Raw genomic sequence first — 27,275 nt, forward strand, 5'->3', positions numbered from 1 at the left:
ACGCTATGGAGGAACAACATAGTACATCGTGGAAAGATCCGACTACCTCACAAAACAACTTTAAACCGACAAAAAAAGAAAAACAGACTCATCTACAGACACGGACGATTGCTGGAATCCATGCAACACTGGAAAGGTTGTGTGAGGAGGTAGCAGGGCTGAGGGGAGTTTGGAGTTTAACCAGAGTTAAATTCACACGCTCCAAGGAGAGAACAAGGCACCCACAGCCAAGGTAAAAATCCACGATTCCAACATGGATTGTCTACTCAGGGAAAACAGGGTGCAGAAGGAGACGCTACTAGACATACAAAGTCGTAGCATGCGTGAAAATCTATTTTTATCTGGGATTCCTGAGGACGCATCCAATAATCCAGAGGGCGCCATCAGAGAATTCATACAATCTGCCTTGAAACTTCCTATAGAGACGGTAAACAAGGTGGCTTTCCACCGAGTACACAGACTTGGAGCTCGGAGCGACAAGACCAAGGGTCCTGACCGATCATCGCAAAATTTGAACACTACCAACAAAAGGAGCTGATCAAAAGCAGGGGAGGGGAGCTTAAAGGGACCAAATTCGGTCTCAATGACCAATTTCCAAGGGAGATAAACTAACCGTAAGAGACCGTATCCGGTACAAAGGCAACAGAGGGAGAAGGGTAAACGTGCCTTTCTCATTGTGGACAAACTCTTTATAGATGGACAACTATTCCGAGACAGCTCCATAACACAATGGCTGTACTAAATTCTACAGGAACTTCAGGTTACGAAAAAAAGAAAATATGGGAACTGTAAAAATATCTGAACACTATGAAGTGGATATAAACACACAAGTACTCAATTACATGCTCCCTTACACATACGGACTTATACATACTCACACACACCTGATCTCGCTCTCTTCTCTCACTCTCCCCTTCTCTCTTTTCTTTTCTCTTCTCTCACTCTCTCTATTGTCGAGAACTGTTTTATAATTTAATATGTTTCTTGTTTGTCTATCTTTATTATGTATTTGTCTACAAGTTTATATATGTTTATAACAAGCAACAATATCAGAGTAGGGTCATTGGGGAATAATAACCTATTGTACTGTAGTGAAGCCATCTCTAGAGTAATGTAAGGTCGCTTTCATGATCATGTGAAACGTCAATTGCTGTGGAAAACTGGGATGTGTTTTTCAATGACCTTAAAGGTAATTATGATGCAACTATTATGTTGATATGATATGGATTACAATTATCATCATGAATATTAAGGCTATAAGCACTTCATGTTACACACATAGACACTCAACCATGCAAATTGGCGGAGTTACTATTTATTTGGACAGGATACATTGTAGTCTTACTCTTATTTAGACATCGTACACACTCTCACTAAATCACATCCAATATCATACACATCAACGTACTCAGATTTACTACACACATAATATCTTGTATCAATTTTTCTGACATCTGTGGCATTGGCTCACAGGCAAACAGGTAAGGGAATAAAACACATATTGCTAGAACCTATTTCTTGAATTCTAAATATCAGACATTTGAAAGCTCTAATTGTGACCTTCATAATATCTCCGATGGCAGCAACTTTACAAGCACTAATTATGGTCAATTTAGACTGAGAATAGTATCTAGTTATATAAGTATAGCCAGTTATAATTGTAACGGTTTAACAGATTATACAAAAAGAAGATCAGTCTTTAGATGGCTGAAAGAAAAGGAATATAACATATACTGTTTACAGGAAACTCACTCTACATCCTTAGATGAAGTTGAGTGGAAAAGGGAATGGGGTGGTGAAATAGTTTTCTGTCATGGACAAAGGAACTCAAAAGATGTGATGATATTAATTAACAAAAATGTTGATCTGAATGTGCAAATAGTCAGGAATGATTCTCAAGGAAGGTGGATCTTTTTAATATGAAAGTGGACGAAAAGAGATTTGTCTCATTAATCTATATGGTCCAAATCAGGATGATCCATACTTCTTCGAAAACATTTATACCGATTTATTGACAATGATCATATCATTATGGTAGGAGACTATAACACAGTGTTAAGCACCTCAATGGGCCGTAAAGGTCATCACTCTACAAACTATCACCACCGTGCCCATAAGGAAATCACTCTACAAACTATCATCACCGTGCCCTTAAGGAAATCACTCTACAAACTATCATCACCGTGCCCTTAAGGAAATCACTCTACAAACTATCATCACCGCGCCCTTAAGGAAATCACTCTACAAACTATCATCACCGTGCCCTTAAGGAAATCACTCTACAAACTATCATCACTGTGCCCTTAAGGAAATCACTCTACAAACTATCATCACCGTGCCCTTAAGGAAATCACTCTACAAACTATCATCACCGTGCCCTTAAGGAAATCACTCTACAAACTATCATCACCGTGCCCTTAAGGAAATCACTCTACAAACTATCATCACCGTGCCCTTAAGGAAATCACTCTACAAACTATCATCACTGTGCCCTTAAGGAAATCACTCTACAAACTATCATCACCGTGCCCTTAAGGAAATCACTCTACAAACTATCATCACTGTGCCCATAAGGAAATCACTCTACAAACTATCATCACCGTGCCCTTAAGGAAATCACTCTAAAAACTATCATCACCGTGCCCTTAAGGAAATCACTCTACAAACTATCATCACCGTGCCCTTAAGGAAATCACTCTACAAACTATCATCACTGTGCCCATAAGGAAATCACTCTACAAACTATCATCACCGTGCCCTTAAGGAAATCACTCTACAAACTATCATCACTGTGCCCATAAGGAAATCACAAATATTATGGACACATTAGAAATAGTGAATATTTGGAGACTACAAAACCCCGACCTAGTGAGATCTACATGGAGGAGACTTAATCAAGCGAGTCGTCTTGACTACTTTCTTGTCTCTTTCTCTCTTGCATCAAAGGTTAAAACAAGTTTTAATAGGAGACAGAATGCAATCGGATCACCATCTAATTGGCATTCACATAACTCTTATAGATTTTCCACGTGGACATTGGAAATTTAATAAAAGTTTACAGTTTGCTGTCTTTTTAACTAAGACAAAATCATTTATAACTGCATTTTAGGTATAATATAGGTTCAGCAAATCCCCTTATTGTTTTGGATACATTTAAATGTTACATTTTGGTAACTTTTCTGTACTCTCTGGACTAAAACCTAATTATGATAAATGTACAATATTACGTATTGGATCTTTAAAAAACGCAACTTTTACATTACCTTGCAGCTTTCCTATAAAATGGGCTGATGGTGAAGTAGACATACTCGGTATTCATATCACAACAGATATAAATAAGCTCTCCACAATGAATTTCAATAGAAAACATGTCAAAATAGACAAGATCCTGCAACCATGGAGCGGTAAATACCTGTCTATTTATGTATAAACTGCCCTGATTAACTCCTCAGTCAGATCTCAGTTTATTCACTTACTTATGGCGCTGCCTACTTCTGATGATTCCTTTTTCAAATCACATGTGCAAAACATATTTAGCTTTATCTGGGACGCTAAACCAGACAAAGTAAAGTGTTCCTATCTATATAATGAATATGAATTGTGTGGGTTGAGATGATTAAATATAAAAGCACTAAACCTCTCTCTAAAAGCTTCAATTATTCAAATGTTTTACTTGAACCCTAAATGGTTCTCAAGTAGATTACTCAGAAAAACCCATCCATTGTTTAAAAATGGCCTTTTGCCTTTGTGCAGATTGCCATGTCTCATTTTCGATTAATTGAAAATGATACTTTTTAAAAAGTATCTCTCTTTTTCAAACAAGCATTGCAGAGCTGGCTACAATTTCAATTTCATCCCCCTGAAGAGATAGAACAAATATTCTAACAAATATTATGGTGAACTCAAATGTGCTGGTTGATAAAATGCCTGTATTTATGGGAAAGATATTTGAAAATGGTATTTTGTTCTTAAATGATATTCTAAATTGGAATGGTCGAGTTATGTCCTTCATTGAGTTATCAGAATTGTATGGGAAGGTCTGCTCAATCCAAGAGTACAACTAATTGATTATAGCATTACCCCAAAAATGGAGGAGGGAGGAGGCAGGTGGCAGTGGTAGGAGGTAGGGAACTAGTCTGTCCGCCCAATATAAAGGATCAAAACTGGCGGAGGAATATAAATAGCATAACTAGGAAAGTATACCAGTTTCATTTGAGAACCAGGATGTTGACAGCTGTGCCATACAGATTTTTAAATAGTTGGGAAGAGATTTTTGATGTACCGATTCCATGAGTTTAAATATAAAACAACGGGAGATTCAAGACTTTGTGCTTTTACGCTAAAATTATTATATAGAATTCTTGTCACCAACAAAATGTTGAATGTTTGGGGCATAAAATCATCGAAGCTCTGCAGATTTTGTTGTGAGGATACAGAATCATTAGACCATTTATTTTGGTATTGCCATCAGGTCTGGTCTCAGGTTGGCTGAAAATGGCTGAAAATGCATAGCATTAATCTAGAAATAGTACTGTTAGGAGATCTGGAGAGACCGGGTCAGTCAGTTACAAATATACTAATACTGTTAGTAAAAGTATTTATCTTCAAATCACAATATGTGGATTCTATTCTATTAGATAGAAATTGTATGTTAAACATCGCAGCATAGGCCTTTAGAGATCTTTATTTTAGTTTTAGTTTTTTACCTTTATTTAACCAGGCAAGCCACATTCTTATTTTCAATGACGGCCTGGGAGCAGTGGGTTAACTGCCTGTTCAGGGGCAGAACGACAGATTTGTACCTTGTCAGCTCGGGGGTTTGAACTCACAACCTTCCGGTTACTAGTCCAACACTCTAACCACTAGGCTACGCTGCCGCCCCAGATAGATGGGATGGGCTGAGGGAAGCTGATAGATGGGATGGGCTGAGGGATGCTGATAGATGGGATGGTCTGAGGGAAGCTGAGGGGTGGGATGGGGTGGGATGGTCTGAGGGAAGCTGAGGGGTGGGATGGGCTGAGGGAAGCTGAGGGGTGGGATGGTCTGAGGAAGCTGAGGGGTGGGATGGGCTGAGGGAAGCTGAGGGGTGGGATGGGCTGAGGGAAGCTGAGGGGTGGGATGGGCTGAGGGAAGCTGAGGGGTGGGATGGGGTGGGATGGTCTGAGGAAGCTGAGGGGTGGGATGGGCTGAGGAAGCTGAGGGGTGGGATGGTCTGAGGGAAGCTGAGGGGTGGGATGGGCTGAGGGTGGGATGGGCTGAGGGAAGCTGAGGGGTGGGATGGGCTGAGGGAAGCTGAGGGTGGGATGGGCTGAGGAAGCTGAGGGGTGGGATGGGCTGAGGGAAGCTGAGGGATGGGATGGGCTGAGGGAAGCTGAGGGGTGGGATGGGCTGAGGAAGCTGAGGGAAGCTGAGGGTTGGGATGGGCTGAGGGAAGCTGAGGGTGGGATGGGCTGAGGGAAGCTGAGGGGAGGGATGGGCTGAGGGAAGCTGAGGGGTGGGATGGGCTGAGGAAGCTGAGGGGTGGGATGGGCTGAGGGAAGCTGAGGGGGTGGGATGGGCTGAGGGAAGATGAGGGGTGGGATGGGCTGAGGGAAGCTGAGGGTTGGATGGGCTGAGGGAAGCTGAGGGGTGGGATGGGCTGAGGGAAGCTGAGGGGTTGGATGGGCTGAGGGAAGCTGAGGGGTTGGATGGGCTGAGGGAAGCTGAGGGGTGGGATGGGCTGAGGGAAGCTGAAGGGTGGGATGGGCTGAGGGAAGCTGAGGGTTGGGATGGGGAATTGGAGACAAGTGGGAGTGGAGTTGCTGTGCAGGAGATAGAATGATGGTCAAAGATCAAAGTAAAAATAAATAAAGTCTAACTAAAATATAATAAGAATAAGTTTGAATGACAGAGGGGCAGTATTTTTACAGCTAATGCCGGTTTGCCTGAGGCTGATGTCGTGCAGGTGTTTGTACACATGTATATACACACACTCTCATTCAAATACACACATACAAGAACACACGTAATAGTGTAATAGTGCCAGACATGCACACAAACATATACAGTTGGCATTGATGTTATGATTTTAGTTGTTCTTGATGTCCTTTGTTTTTTATTTTGTTGTTTTGTTGTTGTTTTTATTTATTTTTGTTGCATTGTTCTTTGATGTTCTGTCTTTTCCTTTTTTCTCTTTCGTTCATTCTCTTGGTTGTTGGTGCATTGGGGGGTTCTTGGGGGTGGTGGAATTAATTGTATTTTTCATTTTAATTTTTCTTCTTGGGGGGTCTGAGGGAATGGTCTTAAATGGTTGAGGGACAGCTATTGTGGAACTGTGGGGGGATCTTGGAGGGTTCGGTTTACGTTTTCTGGCCTGGTGGGAGATCGGTCAATGTACCCTTGAGCAGGTTGTTGCCCCGGGATGCTTCTGTGTGTCATTCTGAATAGAAGTCTGTTGGATGACTGGTTTGGGGTATATATATATATACACACACCATACCACCATATATACACCAAAAATATATACACAAAAAAACATATACATATATGTTTTTTAAAGAACAGCAGAACTCCAAGAAGTCACATGGGTCCTGAACATACTAGTAAGTGTCTGAGAATATCACCCTCTCTCATACAGACTGGACTCTCTCATACAATCACATGCCTTGCAATTGACTAGCGTTCTGTCCAGCAAGCTGCCTTGAGCTACAGAAACAGGAGATAGGCTCCTGCCCTATGGGCCTTTCTGGTTTGGACAAGGCTTACTTACATACAATCACATAGTACAAATATTCATTATCATTATCATTATACAACATTCAAATAGTATCAGAGTTCTCAGGGTAGGCGACAGGTTTGGTCTGTTAAACGTTTCCTGATTAGTTGTTATTACCACTGATGGCATCTTGATTCAGCTCAACCAAGCAGAAAGCAATCTCCCCCTCACATTAAAGTAATCTTTCCCATGTGACCTTCCTCTGCTCAGCCTAAAGGGGAGACATACAAGATATGTCCCAAATTGCACCCTATTCCCTATATAGTGGCATAGGGCTCTGGTCAAATGTAGTGCATTATGTAGGGGAATAGGGTGCCATTTGGAACTCAGGATTAGAAAACCTGCAGTGCTTACCAAACCGGTGGCGGAGGCCTAGCCTGAGAGGATTTAGGAGAATAAAAACCTGCATGGTAGACTACAGTAGCTGCTCCTGGACCATGCTATATAATTCCAAATGGCACCCTATTTCCTATGTAGTGCACTACCTTTGATCAGTGGGGGGCTCTGGTCAAACGTAGTGCACTACATAGGGAATAGGATGTCATTTGGGACACAGCGGTATTATATTCCCATTGACAAATCCTCCCCAACTGATTAACAAACTGTGGTGGGTTCTAATCTCTAAGTAGAGATAGAACCAGGTGCCAGATCCATCCCGAATGGCACCCTATCACCTATTTAGTGCACTACTTTTGATCAAGGACCACATGGTTCTGGTCAAAATTCTTGCACTATATAGGGAATAGGGTGCCATGTGGGACAGATCCTTTTCAGTAATGGAATTTAATTGAACACCCCCTCTAGAGATAATTCATTAACAATGACCAATCCCAATAGATTAGTTTAGAATAAGACTTTGGATCCAATTAGTTGATAATACACTGAAGTACAATAGCCTAACTGTAACATCAACCAATGGGCCGGATTGCAACATCATCATCATCACAAAACAAACAGAACAGGATTTAGAAAATGCCTTCTTCAGACTTGTTGAGTATCTAGAGCATCAGCGTTTGTTGGTTTGATTACATGCTCAAAATGGCCAGAAACAAAGAACCTTCTTCTGAAACTCATCAGTCTATTCTTGTTCTGAGAAATAAAGGCTATGAGATATGGCATTGACTGTCCTATAGATCAATGATTAAGGGAGGTTACATAGACTTTTTGAATCAATGACCACTGTAAGTGATAGCTACAGTAGCTGTCTCTAAGCAAGTTTGTGATTGGTGTATGTATTAGTAAGAACAGATGTCTATCTCAGCAGGAGAGACTGCTATGTCCCAAAAAGCACGCTATCTATTTAGTGCACTACTTTTGACCAGAGCCCTATATGCCCTGGTCAAAACTAGTGCACCATATAAAGAGTAGGGTGCCATTTAGGACACCACCAATAGATTACCACAGAGTTGTCAAGTAATCTGTTTTGGCCAAAGAACACACAACTATCAGCAAGAGAGCTCTGTCTCACTCAGGTTGGCAAAGGATAAGACACTGTTCAAAATATGTTTTGAAATTATCCTGAAAAAAGTTTCTGAGAAACAAGTTATATTTTAACAACTTCACATTCATCCAGTCCAGTTTAGATGACATCTAAGTCAAGTGTTTTGGACCTAAATGGAAAAAAACTCAGCAAAAAAAAAACATCCTCTCACTGTCAGCTGCATTTATTTTCAGAAAACTTGTGTAAATATTTGTATGAACATAACAAGATTCAACAACTGAGACATAAACTGAAAAAGTTCCACAGACATGTGACTAACAGAAATGGAATAATGTGTCCCTGAACAAAGGGGAGGTCAAAATCAAAAATAACAGTCAGTATCTAGTGTGGCCACCAGCTGCATTAAGTACTGCAGTGCATCTCCTCCTCGTGGATTGCACCAGATTTGCCAGTTCTTGCTGTGAGATGTTACCCCATTCTTCCACCAAGGCACCTGCAAGTTCCTGGACATTTCTGGAGGGAATGGCCCTAGCCCTTACGCTCCGATCCAACAGGTCCCAGGCGTGCTCAATAGGATGTCAGTGCTCCTCAGAACACTGACATTCCTGTGTTGCAGGAAGTCACACACAGAACGAGCAGTATGGCTGGTGGCATTGTCATGCTGGACGGTCATGTCAGGATGAGCCTGCAGGAAGGGTACCACATGAGGGAGGAGGATGTCTTCCCTGTAAAGCACATCATTGAGATTGCCTGCAATGACAACAAGCTCAGTCTGATGATGCTGTGACACACTGCCCCAGACGATGACAGATGCTCTGGCTCCAAATTGATCCCGCTCCAGAGTACAGGCGCTCATTCATTCAACAATAAACGCAAATCTGACCATCACCCCTGGTGAGACAAAACTGCGACTCGTCAGTGAAGAGCACTTTTTTCCAGTCCTGTCTGGCCCAGCGACGGTGGGTTTGTGCCCATAGGCGACATTGTTGCCGATGATGTCTGATGAGGACCTGCCTAACAACAGGCCTACAAGCCCTCAGTCCAGCCTCTCTCAGCCTATTGCTGTTTTCATAACTGTAACCTTAATTGCCTACCATCTGTAAGCTGTTAATGTCTTAATGACCGTTCCACAGGTGCATGTTCATTAATTGTTTATGGTTCATTGAACAGGCATGGGAAACAGTGTTTAAACCCTTTACAATGAAGGTCTGTGAAGTTATTCTGATTTTTACGAATTGGGCGATTTGGCGAGGGAGAGGGTAGTGGGAGAAGACAGCTATTTCTGCTTGGTATTAATTCGCACTATATCATCATTAATGAGATCTGAAAAAAAAGACGCTTGGCTGCCGAGGCTTCTAATTTGTAGCATGGTTGACGTGACTTACAACGCAGGGAGCGCTGTACCACTGTTATGAAACAGCAGGGAGCAGGTCTCGAACCCTAGACCTTCTATCTAGCCTGAGGTGCGGCGCGCTATCGACTGTGCCGCAAAAGCATGTTCGTGCAGCAGGGTCGATTTCACGCTTATAAACCCAGGGTCGTTACAATATATATTTGTCTCTTCTGGGGTTGAAAATCCAACCATTTTATTGGAAGGGGGCGGAGCCCGGGGGCTATGTGTGGTGTGGCTGTTTGAGAGAGAAAGTCACAGATGTAGTAGAGTTAAAATGGTTATTCCATCAAACTTCAAATGATTAGAATAGTACACAACGCAGAACAGAACAACCAGGTTGAGGGTCAGTGGCCAAAGCCCGTGAACAGGAATATTCAGACAGAAGGGGGAATCAGATCGCTATGATTGCCAGGAACTTTACTTTTGGTGTCTATTTTTAATTGTTGCTCTACTAGTGCTGCCAGTTGACGTTAGGTAGGCAGCTACAGAAGCTGAATGATGTTAACATCTTCGGGTTTTGTTTCATTAAATTCATTTTTTTAAATCTGGGTGCTTGCGTCACCTACTAACACCTGTAGCTCCCGTTCTCCTCTGTCCAAGAAAACACTGCGAGAGAAAGGTATATGTTGCAGATTACTCCTCTGTAGAAGTCCATAACGTGAAATAAATAAAACATCCCAAGGTTAATGGTGTAGATATTGTTATAAGGGAGTGTGAGACTATTGCAACATGTAACTTTCAGAGTTTTATTGTTGTTATTAATATAGTTTACAGAGTGCTAAAAGTGCTGCGGTTGCTAGCTAGCATGCCTTTCTGTGATGCAGATGGTTAGCTGAGCTGCCGACTGGTGCTGGCGTTGTATTATGGGAGATGTAGTTTTGGCCCTACAGGTCTGAATGGGATAGAGGCAATTTCACGTTGTAACTTGTTTGTGTTGCCGTGTTTTTGTACATGAGTTGTTGTATTCTGGTACTGTCAACACTGAAAGCACCTAGCAATGTATTGGGGATGTGAGACAGGATATGTGTTTTACCTTTCTTCATGCTCCTGTGTAGAACAACTTGTCAGATGGTGCATTGGAGACTGATGTGTTCCTGTCCTGTCTTTTCACAATACTATTGCAGATCAACATAAAAGCCAAAAAGACAGCCTTGGTGTCGCTCTTCATTTCTTGGTTCTCCTGTGGTACATACCAAACCCGCTACACAGAGAAGAGCCAACCAGTAAAACCACAGCCCCCTTCATTATACACACATTGTGCCAACAACATGAAAGAGCCATTTCAGACTCCGAGATAGTAAGTGTTATCCAGAAGAGCTGATTTAAGTTAGCAGGTTAAATAACACTCTGAGGAGAGAGGTGTCATGGGAGATATTAGGCACTGTGTCTGTGTTGCAGCCTTGATGCAGGCCTATCAACTCCTAACTAATGTCACGGAAAGTGGAGAGAGTACTTGACATATCAAGAGGATCAGCTTGAAAGAACAGAAGAAAGTGAAGATTAAGGGAGAGAGGGGAAAGATAGAGGGGAATGCTTTTCTGGTTGTCCGGTAAGATGAGAGACATGCTCAGACACATGCAATCACAAAGAAATACATGCAACCACACAAGAGGAAGTTGACACTAACCACGCTTCTATCCAACCATTCCATGAGGATGAATTATCTGAAGCGTGAAAAAAGTCACAACCAAGTTATTATGGAAACATGAAATCCGGTACAATTTTAGAAATGCTGACAGACAAGACCATTTGTTTGTTCAACCTGGTGTGATCTTTTTGTTTCTGTAAAATTAATTATGCGAGAAATGGCAGTGGAAATACAGTGCCTTGCGAAAGTATTCACCCCCTTGGCATTTTTTCTATTTTGTTGCCTTACAACCTGGATTTGTGATTTGGGGGGAATTGTATCTTCTGAATTACACAACATGCCTACCACTTTGAAGATACAAAATATGTTTTTTTTGAGGCAAACAAGAAATAGGACAAAAAAAAAACAGAAAACTTGAGCGTACATAACTATTCACCCCCCAAAGTCAATACTTTGTAGAGCCACCTTTTGCAGCAATTACAGCTGTAAATCTCTTTGGATATGTCTCTATAAACTTGTCACATCTAGGCACTGGGATTTTGCCCATTCTTCAAGGCAAAACTGCTCGAGCTCTTTCAAGTTGGATGGGTTCCTGCTGGGGTACAGAAACCTTTAACCTGTTACTCCTACCCCTATTTTTTTCGAACATTCTGTTAAAAATCGCGCAACATTTCAGTGCCCTGCTGCTCATGCCAGGAATATAGTATATGCATATGATTAGTGTGTGGATAGAAAACACTCAGACGTTTATATAACTGGTTAAATCACGGCTGTGACTATAACAGAACGTGCATTTCATCGAAAAGCGCAGGAAAATCTGATCACTGAAAATGGAAATATATATATCCATCCGCCACTTCAACCCATTGATAAAGGCGAACCACATTAAATGGGGCTGAGGTTGCAATACCTACAGCTTCCACACGATGTCAACAGTCTTGTCATTTGCCTAGTATTTGTTTCTTGGTCAAACGAAGAAGAGACAAGCCATTTGTTCAGGTCTCCGACCGGATATTTTGGTTGGGATTTACCCGGACATTATTTCCAGACGGACAGCTAAAGAATATACATCGCCTCGTGATCAATTTGATCGCTTATTAACGTGTACTAATACCTAAAGTTGCATTACAAAAGTATTTCGAAGTGTTTTGTGAAAGTTTATCGTCGACTTTTTTAATTTAAAAAAATGACGTTACGTTATAAGACGCTATTTTTTTCCGTTTATCACACAGTCTTCATAGATCGATATCTAGGCTATATATGGACCGATTTAATCGAAAAAAAAGACCCAATAGTGATTATGGGACATCTAGGAGTGCCAACAAAGAAGATGGCCAAAGGTAATGAATGTTTTATATTTTATTTGTGCGGTTTGTGTAGAGACGACTATGCTAATTATTTTGTTTACATCCCCTGCGGGTCTTTTGGGGTGTTACATGCTATCAGATAATAGCTTCTCATGCTTTCACCGAAAAGCATTTTAACAATCTGACTTGTTGCATGGATTCACAACGAGTGTAGCTTTAATTCAATACCCTGCATGTGTATTTTAATGAACGTTTGAGTTTTAACTAGTACTATTAGCATTTAGCGTAGCGCATTTGCATTTCCAGATGTCTAGATGGGACGCCTGCGTGTCAGGTAGGAGCAAGAGGTTAAGTCATGACACAGATTCTCAATTGAATTGAGGTCTGGGCATTGACTAGGCCATTCCAAAACATTTAAATGTTTCCCCTTAAACCACTCAAGTGTTGCTTAGCAGTATGCTTAGGGTCATTGTCCAGCTGGAAGGTGAACCTCTGTCCCAGTCTCAAATCTCTCAAGAATTTTCCTGTATTTAGCACAATCCATCATTCCTTCAATTATGACCAGTTTCCCAGTCCCTTCCGATGAAAAACATCCCCACAGCATGATGATGCCACCACCATGCTTCACTGTGGGGATGGTGTTTCAGGGTGATGAGCGGTGTTGGGTTTGTGTCAGACATAGCATTTCCCTTGATGGCCAAGAAACTCAATTTTAGTCTCATCTGACCAGAGTACCTTCTTTCATATGTTTGGGAAGTCTCCTACATGCCTTTTGGTGAACACCAAACATGTTTGCATATTTCCTTCTTTAAGAAATTGCTTTTTCTGGCCACTCTTCCGTAAAGCCCAGCTCTGTGGAGTGTACTGCTTAAAGTGGTCCTATGGACAGATACTCAATCTCCGTTGTAGAGCTTTGCAGCTCCTTCAGGGTTATCTTTAGACTCTTTGTTGCCTCTCTGATTAATGCCATTGCCTGGTCTGTGAATTTTGTGAATCTTGGCAGGTTTGTTGTGGTGCCATATTCGCTCTATTTTTTAATAATGGATTTAATGGTACTCTGTGGGATGTTCAACGTTTCAGATATTTTTTTATTACCCAACTCTGATCTGTACTTCTCCACAACTTTGTCCCTGACCTGTTTGGAGAGCTCTTTATCGTCCACCATAAAGTAGTCCATCACAACTTTTTCCCACTGATCTTTGTCAATAGTGCCTGTTAACTTCAGGGCAGAAATGTTGAGAGAAGTAGCAACACTTTTTCAGTTCTTCATGATGTCTTTAAAAAAAAGCTGCGGTAGAAAGGATTATCTACACATACTGAGAAGCTCATGTTATAGACAGAAGCATGCTGCATGGCAGACCAATCTGAACTCATCTCTCAGCATGTCCAGTCCATCCAATCATGGCTAGCAGGAAGGTTTCTGTATTTTTCCGTGACTAAACCAACTAGGATCGTAATTTAACAATTGTATTTGTATTTACAGATGGCATACACGTTTTTTATTAAGGCACATGAAAGTTCGTTTCAAAAGGCAATTCTGCCAATAACGCATTTAGAAAAAATATATATATAATCAAATGCCTGTCCTGTGAAGTAGTGACATGTGACATTTTTTGAAACAGGTCTTGTGACAAAACCATCAGTAGAGTTGGAAATGCGATGGAAACTAATTTGACATTATAGGCAAAAGTGATTTTTATGTGCACTATGTCATCACGGCAAAAGGTATGCTTGATGGAAACTAATTTGACATTATAGGCAAAAGTGATTTTTATGTGCACTATGTCATCACGGCAAAAGGTATGCTTGATGGAAACTAATTTGACATTATAGGCAAAAGTGATTTTTATGTGCACTATGTCATCACGGCAAAAGGTATGCTTGATGGAAACTAATTTGACATTATAGGCAAAAGTGATTTTTATGTGCACTATGTCATCATGGCAAAAGGTATGCTTGATGGAAACTAATTTGACATTATAGGCAAAAGTGATTTTTATGTGCACTATGTCATCATGGCAAAAGGTATGCTTGATGGAAACTAATTTGACATTATAGGCAAAAGTGATTTTTATGTGCACTATGTCATCATGGCAAAAGGTATGCTTGATGGAAACTAATTTGACATTATAGGCAAAAGTGATTTTTATGTGCACTATGTCATCACGGCAAAAGGTATGCTTGATGGAAATTCATTTGACATTATAGGCAAAAGTGATTTTTATGTGCACTATGTCATCATGGCAAAAGGTATGCTTGATGGAAACACATCTCTGCTGGGAAAATGCTCATATTATTTATCGCAAATTGGATGGAAACCAAGCTATAGACACACACAAATTGACACACTGAAAAGGGAGATACATGCACACATAGTGGTGTGAAGAACTTAAGTAAAAATACTTTAAAGTACTACTTAAGTCGTTTTTGGGGTATCTGTACTTTAATTTATGATCTATATTTTCGACTACTTTTACTCCACTACATTCCTAAAGAAAATAATGTACTTTTTACTCCGTATATTTTCCCTGACACCTAAAAGTACTCATTACATTTAGAATGCTCAAGCAGGACAGAATTATGGCACCTATCAATAGTACTTTGTCATCTCTACTGCCTCTGATCTGGCAGAATCACAAAACACAAATACTATGTTTGTAAATTATGTGTTGGAGTGTGTCCCTGTCTGTCTGTAATTAAAAATAATAAGAAAATCATACCGTCTAGTTTGCTCACTATAAGGAATATGATGTATAGCATTTACTTTTACTTTGTACTTTTACTCAAGTATGATGATTGAGTACTCTTTCGATCATTGTACTTAAGTACATTTAAAACCAGATACTTTTAGACTTTTACTCAAGTAGTATTTTACTGGGTAACTTTCACTTTACATGAGTCATTTTCTTTTTTCGGTATCTTTACTTTAACTACAGTATGGCATTTGAGTACTTTTTCTACCAATGTGCACACACACACACACACACACACACACACACACACACACACACACACACACACACACACACACACACACACACACACACACACACACACACACACACACACACACACACACACACACACACACACACACACACGTCAGAATGGATTAGAGAGAGACTGGGGGACTCACAACATGAGGGATGTCATGGGAGGGGATGATAGAGAGGGAGGATGTCAGGAGAGGGGAGGAGAGGAGGATGGAGATAGAGGATGTCAGGAGAGGGGAGGATGGAGATAGAGGATGTCAGGAGAGGAGGATGGAGAGGGTAGATGTCAGGGGACGGGAGGATGGAGATAGAGGATGTCAGGGCATGGAGAAGAAAGCAGAGTCACACTGAGGCCAGGCCATCACTAAGAGGTACCATCAGGACAAAGTGGAGAGAGACACAGAAAGAGAGTGTGGGAGAGGGAGATTGGGGAGGGGGGGCAGAGAGAGGAAGAGAGATGGAGGTAGAAAGGGTGAGAGGAAGACAGAGAAAGATTGATATGCTCTCAGTTACATTACAGTGTATAGGGTTGGTATCTCTAACCCAGAATAAGACTGTTCAATGGACTTAATCTGGGTCCAGAAAATTGGCCCATATTATAAAAATATAATAATATTTCAAATGAAAATAAATAGTATGAATAATATAATGTAAACATATTATATATACTGTTTTGGTAGAGTAAAAACATCTACACATACTGCGATAAAATACATTTTAATAAATATTTATTTGCTTTTCCATTATTGCTATTAATCTCATGGTCTGCCCTTTCAAGGCAGTGTGTTGAGATGATGCACTTTAAAGGAGTATTCACATTTCTCAAAGGCAGTAAAATAGCTGTCTTCTCTGCTGAATATACAGTATAAAAACACTGTGTCTAAACTAAGTTAGTCTGAAAAAAATGTATGTGAAATATTGCTATTCTTGTTTGCATTTCAATCTCTTGGCTATACATCTCTGTTAATTCCCTGAAAAGTGCAAAAACATGAAATCATATAAAAAATATGTTTTTAAAGTTAAACGTTATACCTGTGAGCATCTAAACCATACATCATATGACAAAAAACATCCAATGGCCAGTGTGAGTCCCTGCCATAATGAGTAGTTCCAACTCCAACCATCAGTGCATTGGTTTTACATTTTCAACCAATAAGATTGAAGCTCCTTTTCCAAGAACATAAAAATCAGCAGGCTTTGAGGTCCAGATTAGAATGTGCCTGGGGTAGCTGGTGGTGACTGTCTCAGTTGGAGGGGATCAGGAGGGTGAAACCGTCGCGGTTCTTACGGAAGTCTGCGTGGGCCTGGCCGGCCTTGGCCTCCAGGGTTACACTCTTGGGCTTGCCCCGCATGTACAGCTGGACGGCCGAGCAGCAAACCTTCACTGGTAGCGGGCGTTCCTCACCCTGAAACACACACACGCACAAACACACGCACACACACACTGACTGTTAACTCACTGATCATGATCTACAAAACAAGATAAAATATATTGTTTCATCGGAAAGTATTCAGACCACATTACATTTTCCACGTTTTGTTACTTTACAGTCTTATTCTAAAATTGATTAAATAGTTTTTCCCTCATCACACAATACCCCATAATGTTTATTTTTTAGAAATGTTAGCAAATTTGAAATATCACATCTACATAAGTATTCAGACCCTTTACTCAGTACTTTGTTGAAGCACCTTTGGCAGCGATTTCAACCTCAAGTCTTCTTGGGTATGACGCTACAAGCTTGGCACACCTGTATTTGGGGAGTTTCTCCCATTCTTCTCTGCAGATCCTCTCAAGCTCTGTCAGGTTGGATGTGGAGCATTCCTGCAAAGCTATTTTCAGGTCTCTCCAGAGATGTTTGATCGGGTTCAAGTCTGAGCTCTGGCTGGGCCACTCAAGGACATTCAGAGACCTGTCCCGAAGCCACACCTGTGTTGCTTTGGCTGTATGCTTTGGGTCGTTGTCCTGTTGGAAGCTGAACCTTCACCCCAGTGTATGGTCCTGAGTTCTCTGGAGTTCTTCATGGATCACGGATCTCTCTTCATCACGGACCTCACCACCATGCTTCACCGTAGGGATGGTGCCAGGTTTCCTCCAAACGTGACGCTTGGCATTTAGGCCAAAGAGTTCAATCTTGGTTTCATCAGACCAGAGAATCTTGTTTCTCATGGTCTGAGAGTCCTTTAGGTGGCTTTTGGCAAACTCCAAGGGGGCCATTATGTGCCTTTCACTGAGTGGCTTCCGTCTGGCAACTCTACCATAAAGGCCTAATATACCTTCCAGACCAAAGGTATATTACACCTCTCATCAGTTCCATATGACATGTTTTAATTGGTATTCCAACATGTCAGTAAAGGACAGTAAACACAGCACCAATAGTGTGTCCATTAGTTATACTTAAGCAATAAAGCATGAGGGGGTGTGGTATATGGCCAATATACCACGGCTAAGGGCTGTTCTAATGCATGACGCAATGCAGAGTGCCTGGATACAGACTTTAGCCGTGGTATATTGGCTATATACCACAAACCCTTGAGGTGCTTTATTGCTATTATAAACTTGTGACCAACGTAATTAGAGCAGTAAAAATAAATGTTCTCATACCTGTGGTATAAAGTTTGATATACCACGGCTGTCAGCCAATCAGCATTCAGGGCTCAAACTACCCAATTTATAAAAGCTAATTGAAAACTCTACACTGCCTCTCAGAGGGGTTTGACTGACTGACTGCCGTCCTCTCCTCTCATCTATCTAGTATCCTGTGTGCAGGTGCTGTGGTGTCACACACCCTATCCTTGAGCTGACAGCTGCCAAGGGGAGGGGAGAGAGGGGGATGAGAGGGGGAGAGAGAGGGACAAGAGGGGAAGAAGGGCTTTGGCCACTGCACAGTCAGCTGAAGATGATCTGTTCCGAAGGCCATACTACAGTCTCTGTTTCCATGCCAAATGGCACCCCATTTTCTACATAGTGCACCTTATGGCCCTGGTCAAATGTATTGCAAATGTATTGCACTATATAGGGAATAGGGTGCCATTTGGGACACAGCCTCTGACTGACCAGCGGGGATCCTCCAGCCTGGCTGCACTTCTGCACCACACTGACTCTCTAGTTAACACACAGGACCAGCACATGGCCAAATACACATGGCCAAATACCTTATCTATCTGTCTATGCTATGGGATTGGATGGGTGCACAGTGCATTGTTAAACTGCTCTATACCTCAGCTGGTTAACGAGCTTCTTGTGTGTTATTCTTCTTGGAGCACAGGCTTTTTTGTGGGGGGGGGGAAATGGTTTGAAAGAGCAGTACCTGCATTTATCACAGTATGAATTGATGATGCCACTCTCTCTAGTATAGCAGGAAAGTGTGCCTGTGTGTCTGCGTGTGCCTGTGTGTGTCTGCGTGTGTGTGTGTGTGTGTGTGTGTGTGTGTGTGTGTGTGTGTGTGTGTGTGTGTGTGTGTGTGTGTGTGTGTGTGTGTGTGTGTGTGTGTGTGTGTGTGTGTGTGTGTGTGTGTGTGTGTGTGTGTGTGTGTGTGTGTGTGTGTGTGTGTGTGTGTGTGTGTGCGTGTGTGTGCGTGCGTGTGTGTGTGTGTCTGCATGTGCCTGTGTGCCTGTGTGTGTGTGTGTGTCTGCATGTGCCTGTGTGCCTGTGTGCCTGTGTGTGTGTGTGTGTGTGTGTGCCTGTGTGTGTGTGTATATTGTTATTGTATCTGAACCCTTATACAGTGCTTGGCTACTGTGCTAAAGCTTAATTCAAGGTTTCCTTCCAGTTCCAGCACCCTTGTTTCACAAAGCTGCATGGCGTCCATCAATAAGCCACTCTAACAGGTGTGACCCCAGTCCCATAGTCCCCAGTGCCCAAAGTCAAGTAACCCCCAAACCCCTTCTTCCTCCCTCTTCCTCTTCCCTTCCTCCTCCTTCCACCCGTTTCCACCAGCTGTCCCCCTCCCAGAGACACACCCGCCCGGCCCTGTGACCCATTACCCCACTGAATTCCTAGCTTCCCTGGGTTTTGATGATTTGCATGCAATACTGATTTCAGCACAGATTGATTGACCAACTGTCCAGAGGAATGGCCCAGTGTAAACCGACACCAGGGTAAGGCTCTTTGAACTTCACACTAAGCCATGGGCTATGACAGAGAGATTTGACCTCTATGTCTGGGATAGAATGAGATGAGGGAATAGGCTGCCATTTCAGACTCAGCCCAAGACAGGTCTACCTATCTATTTCTATGGCTGGGCTGTGGTACTGCAGTGTAGTAGAGGGGGGAATCTGCACAACATTACCAAAAGTATGTGGACACCTGCTTGTCGAACATCTAATTCCAAAATCATGGGAATTAATTTGGAGTTGGTCCCCCCTTTGCTGCTATAACAGTCTCCACTCTTCTGGGAGGGCATTCCACTAGATGTTGGAACATTGCTGACTTGCTTCCATTCAGCCACAAGGTAATTAGTGAGGTCAGGCACTGATGTTAGGCAAATAGGCCTGGCTCGCAGTCGGGGTTCCAATACATCACATAGGTGTTCGATGGGGTTGAGGTCAGAGCTTTGTGCAGGCTAGTCAAGTTCTTCCACACCGATCACCGATCTCACAAAAACATTTCTGTATGGACCTTTGTGTATGGGGACATTGTCATGCTGAAACAAGAAAGGGCCTGCCACAAACTGTTGCCACAAAGTTGGAAACACAGAATCATCTTGTATGTCATTGTATGCTGTAGTGTTAAGATTTTCCTTCACTGGAACTAAGGGGCCTAGCTGGACCATGAAAAACAGCCCCAGACCATTATTCCTCCTTCACCAAACTTTACAGTTGGCACTATGCATTGGGGCAGGTAGCATTCTCCTTGCATCCGCCAAACCCAGATTTGTCCGTCGGACTGCCAAATAGTGATTCATCACACGTTTCCACTGCTCCAGAGTCCCATGGCAGTGAGCTTTACACCACTCCAGTCGACGCTTGGCATTGTGATCTTAGGCTTGTGGGTGGCTGCTCGGCCATGGAAACCCATTTCATGAAGCTCCCGATAAACAGTTCTTGAGGTAGTTTGAAAGGCAGTTTGAAACTCTGTAGTGAGTGTTGCGGCTGAGGAGAAGCGATTTATACACGTTACCCGCTTGGTCCGGTTCTGTGAGCTTGTGTGGTCTACCACTTCGCGGCTGAGCCATTGTTGCTCCTGGACATTTCCACTTCACAATAACAGCACTTACAGTTGACTGGGGCAGCTCTAGCGGGGCAGACATTTTACAAACTAACTTGTTGGAAAGGTGGCATCCTATGTTGGTGTCACTGAGCTCTTCAGTAAGGCCATTCTACTGTCAATGTTTGTCTATGGAGATTGCATGGCTATGTGATCGATTGTATACACCTGTCACTAACAGCTGCGGCTGAAATAGCCGAATCCACTAATTTGAAGGGCTATCCACATACTTTTGTATATATAGTGTATGTGTGAAGCCTAAAGGTGTGATTGATTGAGATGGTCCAGATTTCTCAATGAGACAGACCTGGATTGCATCTGAAATAGCATACTATTCTCTTTATAGTGTACTACTTTTGACCAGGGACCCTATTTCCTATGTAGTGCACTATCCGCATAGAGCGTAGTGCACTACGGCCTCCCGAGTGGTGCATTGGTCTAAGGCACTCCATCACAATGCTTCAGGTGTCACTACAGACCTAGGTTCAATCCCAGGCTGTGTCTTGCTTCAGAGGACCCATGGCTCTCAACGTTCACCACTCCTGAGTCTGTACAGGGGTTGCAGTGATGGGATAAGACTGTAACTACAAATTTGATATCATAAAATGAAACGCATGAAACAAAAAAAATCATATACCCTTTGCACTACGTAGGGAAAATGGTGCCATTTCAGGCACAGGCCTGGTGTTTACAACCTGGTTTGTCTCACTGCTCTGGTTCATAAACAGGGAGATGTGCCAATGAGGCCTCCTGATGCTGCAGCCGAATTATTCATTCTCCTGGAAATGACCGCTGACAGAACTGGGGCGCAGCAGCAACTCCTGGGCTGTGTCCCAAATGGCACTCTATTCCCTATTTACTGCATTACTTTTGACAAGAGCCCATATGGCTCTGATCACGATGTAGGGAATAGGGTGCCATTTGGGAAGTAACCCTGCAGGTGCCTGAGGACCGCCTCCACACCTCCTTCCTTCTCCGCCTTTTCCTTCCTCCTATTCCTCCTTCCCCACCTCCCTCTCCTCATCCTCCCTCTTTCCCCTGTCATCTCCTCTATAGTGTTGGAGTGTAATAATCCGATGTGAATATATGCCTCCAGTGTCTCCATTATGGAGAATTATGAGACCATTTTGTGCTGGGCTATGGCTGGGTGTATGTGCTGTAAGACATTGCCTCTGCTGTGCCTCCTGCCACACTCAGTTACTGTGTTAGTGATGCTGCTGCTAGACTGTGTGTGTGTGTGTGTGTGTGTGTGTGTGTGTGTGTGTGTGTGTGTGTGTGTGTGTGTGTGTGTGTGTGTGTGTGTGTGTGTGTGTGTGTGTGTGTGTGTGTGTGTGTGTGTGTGTGTGTGTGTGTGTGTGTGTGTGTGTGTGTGTGTGTGTGTGTGTGTGTGTGTGTGTGTGTGTGTGTGCGCACAAGCTGCCCAACCTAGGACATTATTATCAGTGGAACCCCAAAACCATATTACATAATCTCACTGACAGCCAAGAGACATCTACAGAAATCATAAAGTATTTCATGCCAAAGTATTTATATAACTAACCAGTGCAACTTTAATGAGCAAGTAGGCTGAGTAGGTAACTTAAATATCATTTAACAAAGTAGCACACGAGTATGACGCATCATAAAAAGCTATCTGCAGGGTCAACACTGTAGATTGGTCCCAGATCTGTTTGTGCAGTCTTGCCAAAGACAAGACAGCACAACGAGATCCAGGACCAAGCTAAGAACGCTATGCTTTGAGAATAAAGTTACCATTCCTTTGGTTTACATATTCTCATACACCTTTTCTTGATTTCCAATGAAAGCAACACTGCCATCCACACTGACTCTCTGACTCACAATCTAGTAATCAATGGATCCCAAGCAGTTAGCTGCCTGTTCTGTGGAGACTCAGTGCACATTCATAAAGCATCTGAGAGTAGGAGTGCTGATCTAGGATTGCATCCCCCCTGTCAATGTAATCTTATTCATTATGATATAAAAGGCAAAGCTGATCCTAGATCAGCACTCCAACTCTGTGTATATATACAGTGTCTGGGCTGCAGCTGTGATGACTGCTTCTCCAAATAATACCACTGACCACAGAACAGCCCGATGATGATCACACTACCGGAACCTGAAGACACAGCTTACTGCCAAGCGACACAATGGCTGTCTGGGGCTCACTGAGTCACTACGGCTGCTCTGGCACCCTATTCCCTATATAGTGCATTGCTTTTGACCAGGACCCATAGGGCTCATGTCAAAAGTAGTGCACTGCATAGGGAATAGTGGGCCATTAGGGACACAGAACACTACATGCATCCATGCTGCACACACAACTGTCTCTGTAATCACTGCTAGCCAGTGCTTTCTCTGTAAGAGCATAAAGCCTACTTAGCACATAGCATCATCTCACTCATAGCACTTGGTTTACCACTGCATCTGTTTGTGAAGATAACCATGGCATGTAGGCTGTTTATAGCAGTGTGTGCATGGGGTGTTAAAAGTATGCCCGAGATGAAGAAGTATGTTGCATTGTGTTTGAATGGTTGGAAAAATATATATATATTTTTAACTTATCCCAAAGAAAGGTATGCTTTTCCTTAACCTTCTTTTAACTCACTAAACATTCTCCCCTCATCCCTCTCTCCCTCCATTGACTCTCTCTTCTCTTATCGCTGCCTCCCTCTCTCCATTCACTCACTCTCCCCTCATCCCTCTCTCCCTCCATCCATCCAGGCAGGTATAATTGGCCCTGAGGAGGGGATCAGAGAGGACATTGTTGGTCAACAGAGTGAAAGAGAGAAAGTGTGAAAGAAAGAGAGGAAACTAACTGTGGAGGGGTCAGGCCCTCTACCGAGCCAGCGACAGTATCCCACCAGGAGAGACATTGATGGAGAGTGATAGAAGAGGAAATAAAGGAGTCATTTTAAGAAGGATAAAGAGGACATGGATGGACAGTTTCTGGAGAGGAATAGACGTCTCTCCCCTGAGCATTCAAAAGACGAATGATGGTAGTTTACCGGACTACTAAAGACTCAGACTGCTCCTCAGTTCATCATGTACTTTTGATGTACGGTACCAGTCAAAGGTTTGGACACACCTACTCATTCCAGGGTTTTTCTTTATTTGTACTATTTTCTACATTGTAGAATAATAGTGAAGACATCAAAACGATGAAATAACACATATGGAATCCTGTAGTAACAAAAAAACTTAAACAAATCTAAATATATTGTAGATTATTCAAAGTAGCCACCCTTTGCCTTGATGACAGCTTTGCACACTCTTGGCATTCTCTCAACCATCTTCATGAGGTAGTCACCTGGAATGCATTTAAATTAACAGGTGTGCCTTGTTAAAAGTTCATCTGTGGAATTGTTTTCCTTAATGCGTTTGAGCCAATCAGTTCTGTTGTGACAAGGTAGGGGTGGTATACAGAAGATAGCCCTATTTGGTAAAAACCAAGTCCATATTCTGGCAAGAACAGCTCAAATAAGCAAAGAGAAACAACAGTCCATCATTACTTCAACAAATGAAGGTCAGTCAATGTGGAAATTTCAAGAACTTTGAAAGTTTCTTCAAGTACAGTCGCAAAAATCATCAAGTGCTATGATGAAACTGGCTCTCATGAGGACTGCCACAGGAAATGAAGACCCAGAGTTACCTCTGCTGCAGAGGATAAGTTCATTACAGTTACCAGCCTCAGAAATTGCAGCCAAAATAAATGCTTCACAGAGTTCAAGTAACAGACACATCTCAACATCAACTGTTCAGATGAGACTGTGTGAATCAGGCCTTCATGGTTGAATTGCTGAAAATTAACCACTACTAAAGGACACAAATAATAAGAAGAGACTTGCTCGGGCCAAGAAACACAAGGAATGTACATTAGACCAGTGGGAATCTGTCTATTGGTCTGATGCGTCCAAATTCAAGATTTTTGGCTCCAACCGCTGTGTCTTTGTGAGACGCAGAGTAGGTAAAAGGATTATCTCCCCACATGTGGTTCCCACTGTGAAGCATGGAGGAGGGGTGAAGGTGTGGGGGTGATTTGCTGGTGACACAACTCCAGGCTAGGTAAGGGCTATTTGACCAAGAAGGGGAGTGAAGGAGGGCTGCATCAGATGACCTGGCCTCCACAATCACCTGACCTCAACCCAATTGAGATGGTTTGGAATGAGTTGGACCGCAGAGTGAAGGAAAAGCACCCAACAAGGGCTCAGCATATGTGGGAGCTCCTTTAAGACTGTTGGAAAAGCACTCCAGGTGAATCTAGTTGAGAGAATGCCAAGAGTGTGCAAAGCTGTCATCAAGGCAAAGGGTGGCTAATTTGAAGAATTTCAAATATAAACTATGTTTAGATTTGTTTAACACTTTTTTTGTTACTACATGATTCCATGTGTTATTTAATAGTTTTGATATCTTCACTATTATTCTAAAATGTAGAAAATACTTTTTTTTACATTGAAAAACCCTTGAATGAGTAGGTGTGTCCAAACTTTTGACTAGTACTAGTACTGTATCTCATGGAACTGGAACTTCAGGTAACTGTCAAAATAAACACTTGAGAAAATGAGGGATACAAAGGATATTGAAAGCAGGTGCTTCCATACAGGTGTGGTTCCTGAGTTAATTAAGAAATTAACATCCCATAATGCTTAGGTTCATGTATAAAAAGCCCATTTTCCCATTATCTATGCCTAGGCGCATAGAATATGTTCTGGCGGCTCGTGGTGGCCCAACACCCTACTAAGACACTTTATGTAAGTGTTGTTTTATTTATTTAGCAGTTACCTGTACTATACTGTCATGCAGGTGAAGGAGGACCCAAACGCGACTTAACAGAAACAGAGTTTATTAATGTTCAAAACCGAATAACTGAAATCCTCTAGATTAGTAGAGGGGGAAAACAACTGGAGAAGCGGCCACAGACTGCAGGTCGCTTCGGGTAGGCGCAGGCCGTAGTCAACTGAGACACCTGCTCACACGCAGCGTCTGAAGAAGGCACAAAACACGACAGGACAGGGTGATACACAATCACGGCAAAAAACACGACAGGACAGGGCGAAACGCAATCACAGCATGGAATACAAAACAAGGAACCGATGGAACAGGGACGGATCACAAAGGAATAAATAGGGAGTCTAATCAGGGGAAAGGATCGGGAACAGGTGTGGAAAGACTAAATGGTGATTAGGGGAATAGGAACAGCTGGGAGCAGGAACGGAACGACAGAGAGAAGAGAGCGAGAGAGTGAGAGAGGGAGGGGAGAGAGAAGGAAAGAACCAAACAAGACCAGCAGAGGGAAACTAATAGCATGGGGAGCACAGGGACAAGACATGACAATGAATGACAAACATGACAGTACCCCCCACTCACCGAGCGCCTCCTGGCGCACTCGAGGAGGAATCCTGGCGGCAACGGAGGAAATCATCGATGAGCGAACGGTCCAGCACGTCCCGAGACGGAACCCAACTCCTCTCCTCAGGACCGTAACCCTCCCAATCCACTAGGTATTGGTGACCCCGTCCCGAGAACGCATGTCCATAATTTTATGTACCTTGTAAATAGGTGCGCTCTCGACAAGGACGGGAGGGGGGAGGGAAGACGAACGGGGTGCGAAGAAAGGGCTTAACACAGGAGACATGGAAGACAGGATGGACGCGACGAAGATGTCGCGGAAGAAGCAGTCGCACAGCGACAGGATTGACGACCTGGGAGACACGGAACGGACCAATGAACCGCGGAGTCAACTTACGAGAAGCTGTCGTAAGAGGAAGGTTGCGAGTGGAAAGCCACACTCTCTGGCCGCAACAATACCTTGGACTCTTAATCCTGCGTTTATTGGCGGCTCTCACCGTCTGTGCCCTGTAACGGCAAAGTGCAGACCTCACCCTCCTCCAGGTGCGCTCACAACGTTGGACAAACGCTTGAGCGGAGGAACGCTGGACTCGGCAAGCTGGGATGAGAACAGAGGAGGCTGGTAACCCAGACTACTCTGAAACGGAGATAACCCGGTAGCAGACGAAGGAAGCGAATTGTGAGCGTATTCTGCCCAGGGGAGCTGTTCTGCCCAAGACGCAGGGTTCCTGAAAGAAAGGCTGCGTAGTATGCGACCAATCGTCTGATTGGCCCTTTCTGCTTGACCGTTAGACTGGGGATGAAACCCGGAAGAGAGACTGACGGACGCACCAATCAAACGACAGAACTCCCTCCAAAACTGTGACGTGAATTGCGGACCTCTGTCTGAAACGGCGTCTAACGGGAGGCCATGAATTCTGAATACATTCTCAATAATGATTTGTGCCGTCTCCTTAGCGGAAGGAAGTTTAGCGAGGGAATGAAATGTGCCGCCTTAGAGAACCTATCGACAACCGTCAGAATCACAGTCTTCCCCGCAGACAAAGGCAGACCGGTAATGAAGTCTAAGGCAATGTGAGACCATGGTCGAGAAGGAATGGGGAGCGGTCTGAGACGACCGGCAGGAGGAGAGTTACCCGACTTAGTCTGCGCGCAGTCCGAACAGGCAGCCACGAAGCGGCGCGTGTCACGCTCCTGAGTCGGCCACCAAAAGCGCTGGCGAATAGACGCAAGAGTGCCTCGAA

At 43.1% G+C, this 27,275-nt stretch overlaps 1 protein-coding gene across 2 annotated transcripts in view; it reads right to left on the reverse strand.

Moving 5' to 3' along the window:
- Positions 1-16,187: 16,187 nt before the first annotated feature.
- LOC124043316 (unconventional myosin-Ig-like) overlaps positions 16,188-27,275 on the reverse strand; it is a 74,073-nt gene continuing 62,985 nt past the window's right edge. Inside the window, exon 22 of one of the 2 annotated variants that reach the window (XM_046361801.1) lies at positions 16,188-16,877. In XM_046361801.1, the coding sequence (XP_046217757.1) occupies positions 16,721-16,877 (157 nt within the window). In that variant the 3' untranslated portion in view covers positions 16,188-16,720. Of the gene's footprint in view, positions 16,883-27,275 lie in introns of both variants that reach the window. The other variant, XM_046361800.1, reaches the window with a different exon arrangement.

This window comes from Oncorhynchus gorbuscha, linkage group LG09 (assembly GCF_021184085.1).
Source record: "Oncorhynchus gorbuscha isolate QuinsamMale2020 ecotype Even-year linkage group LG09, OgorEven_v1.0, whole genome shotgun sequence".
NCBI lineage: Eukaryota > Metazoa > Chordata > Actinopteri > Salmoniformes > Salmonidae > Oncorhynchus > Oncorhynchus gorbuscha.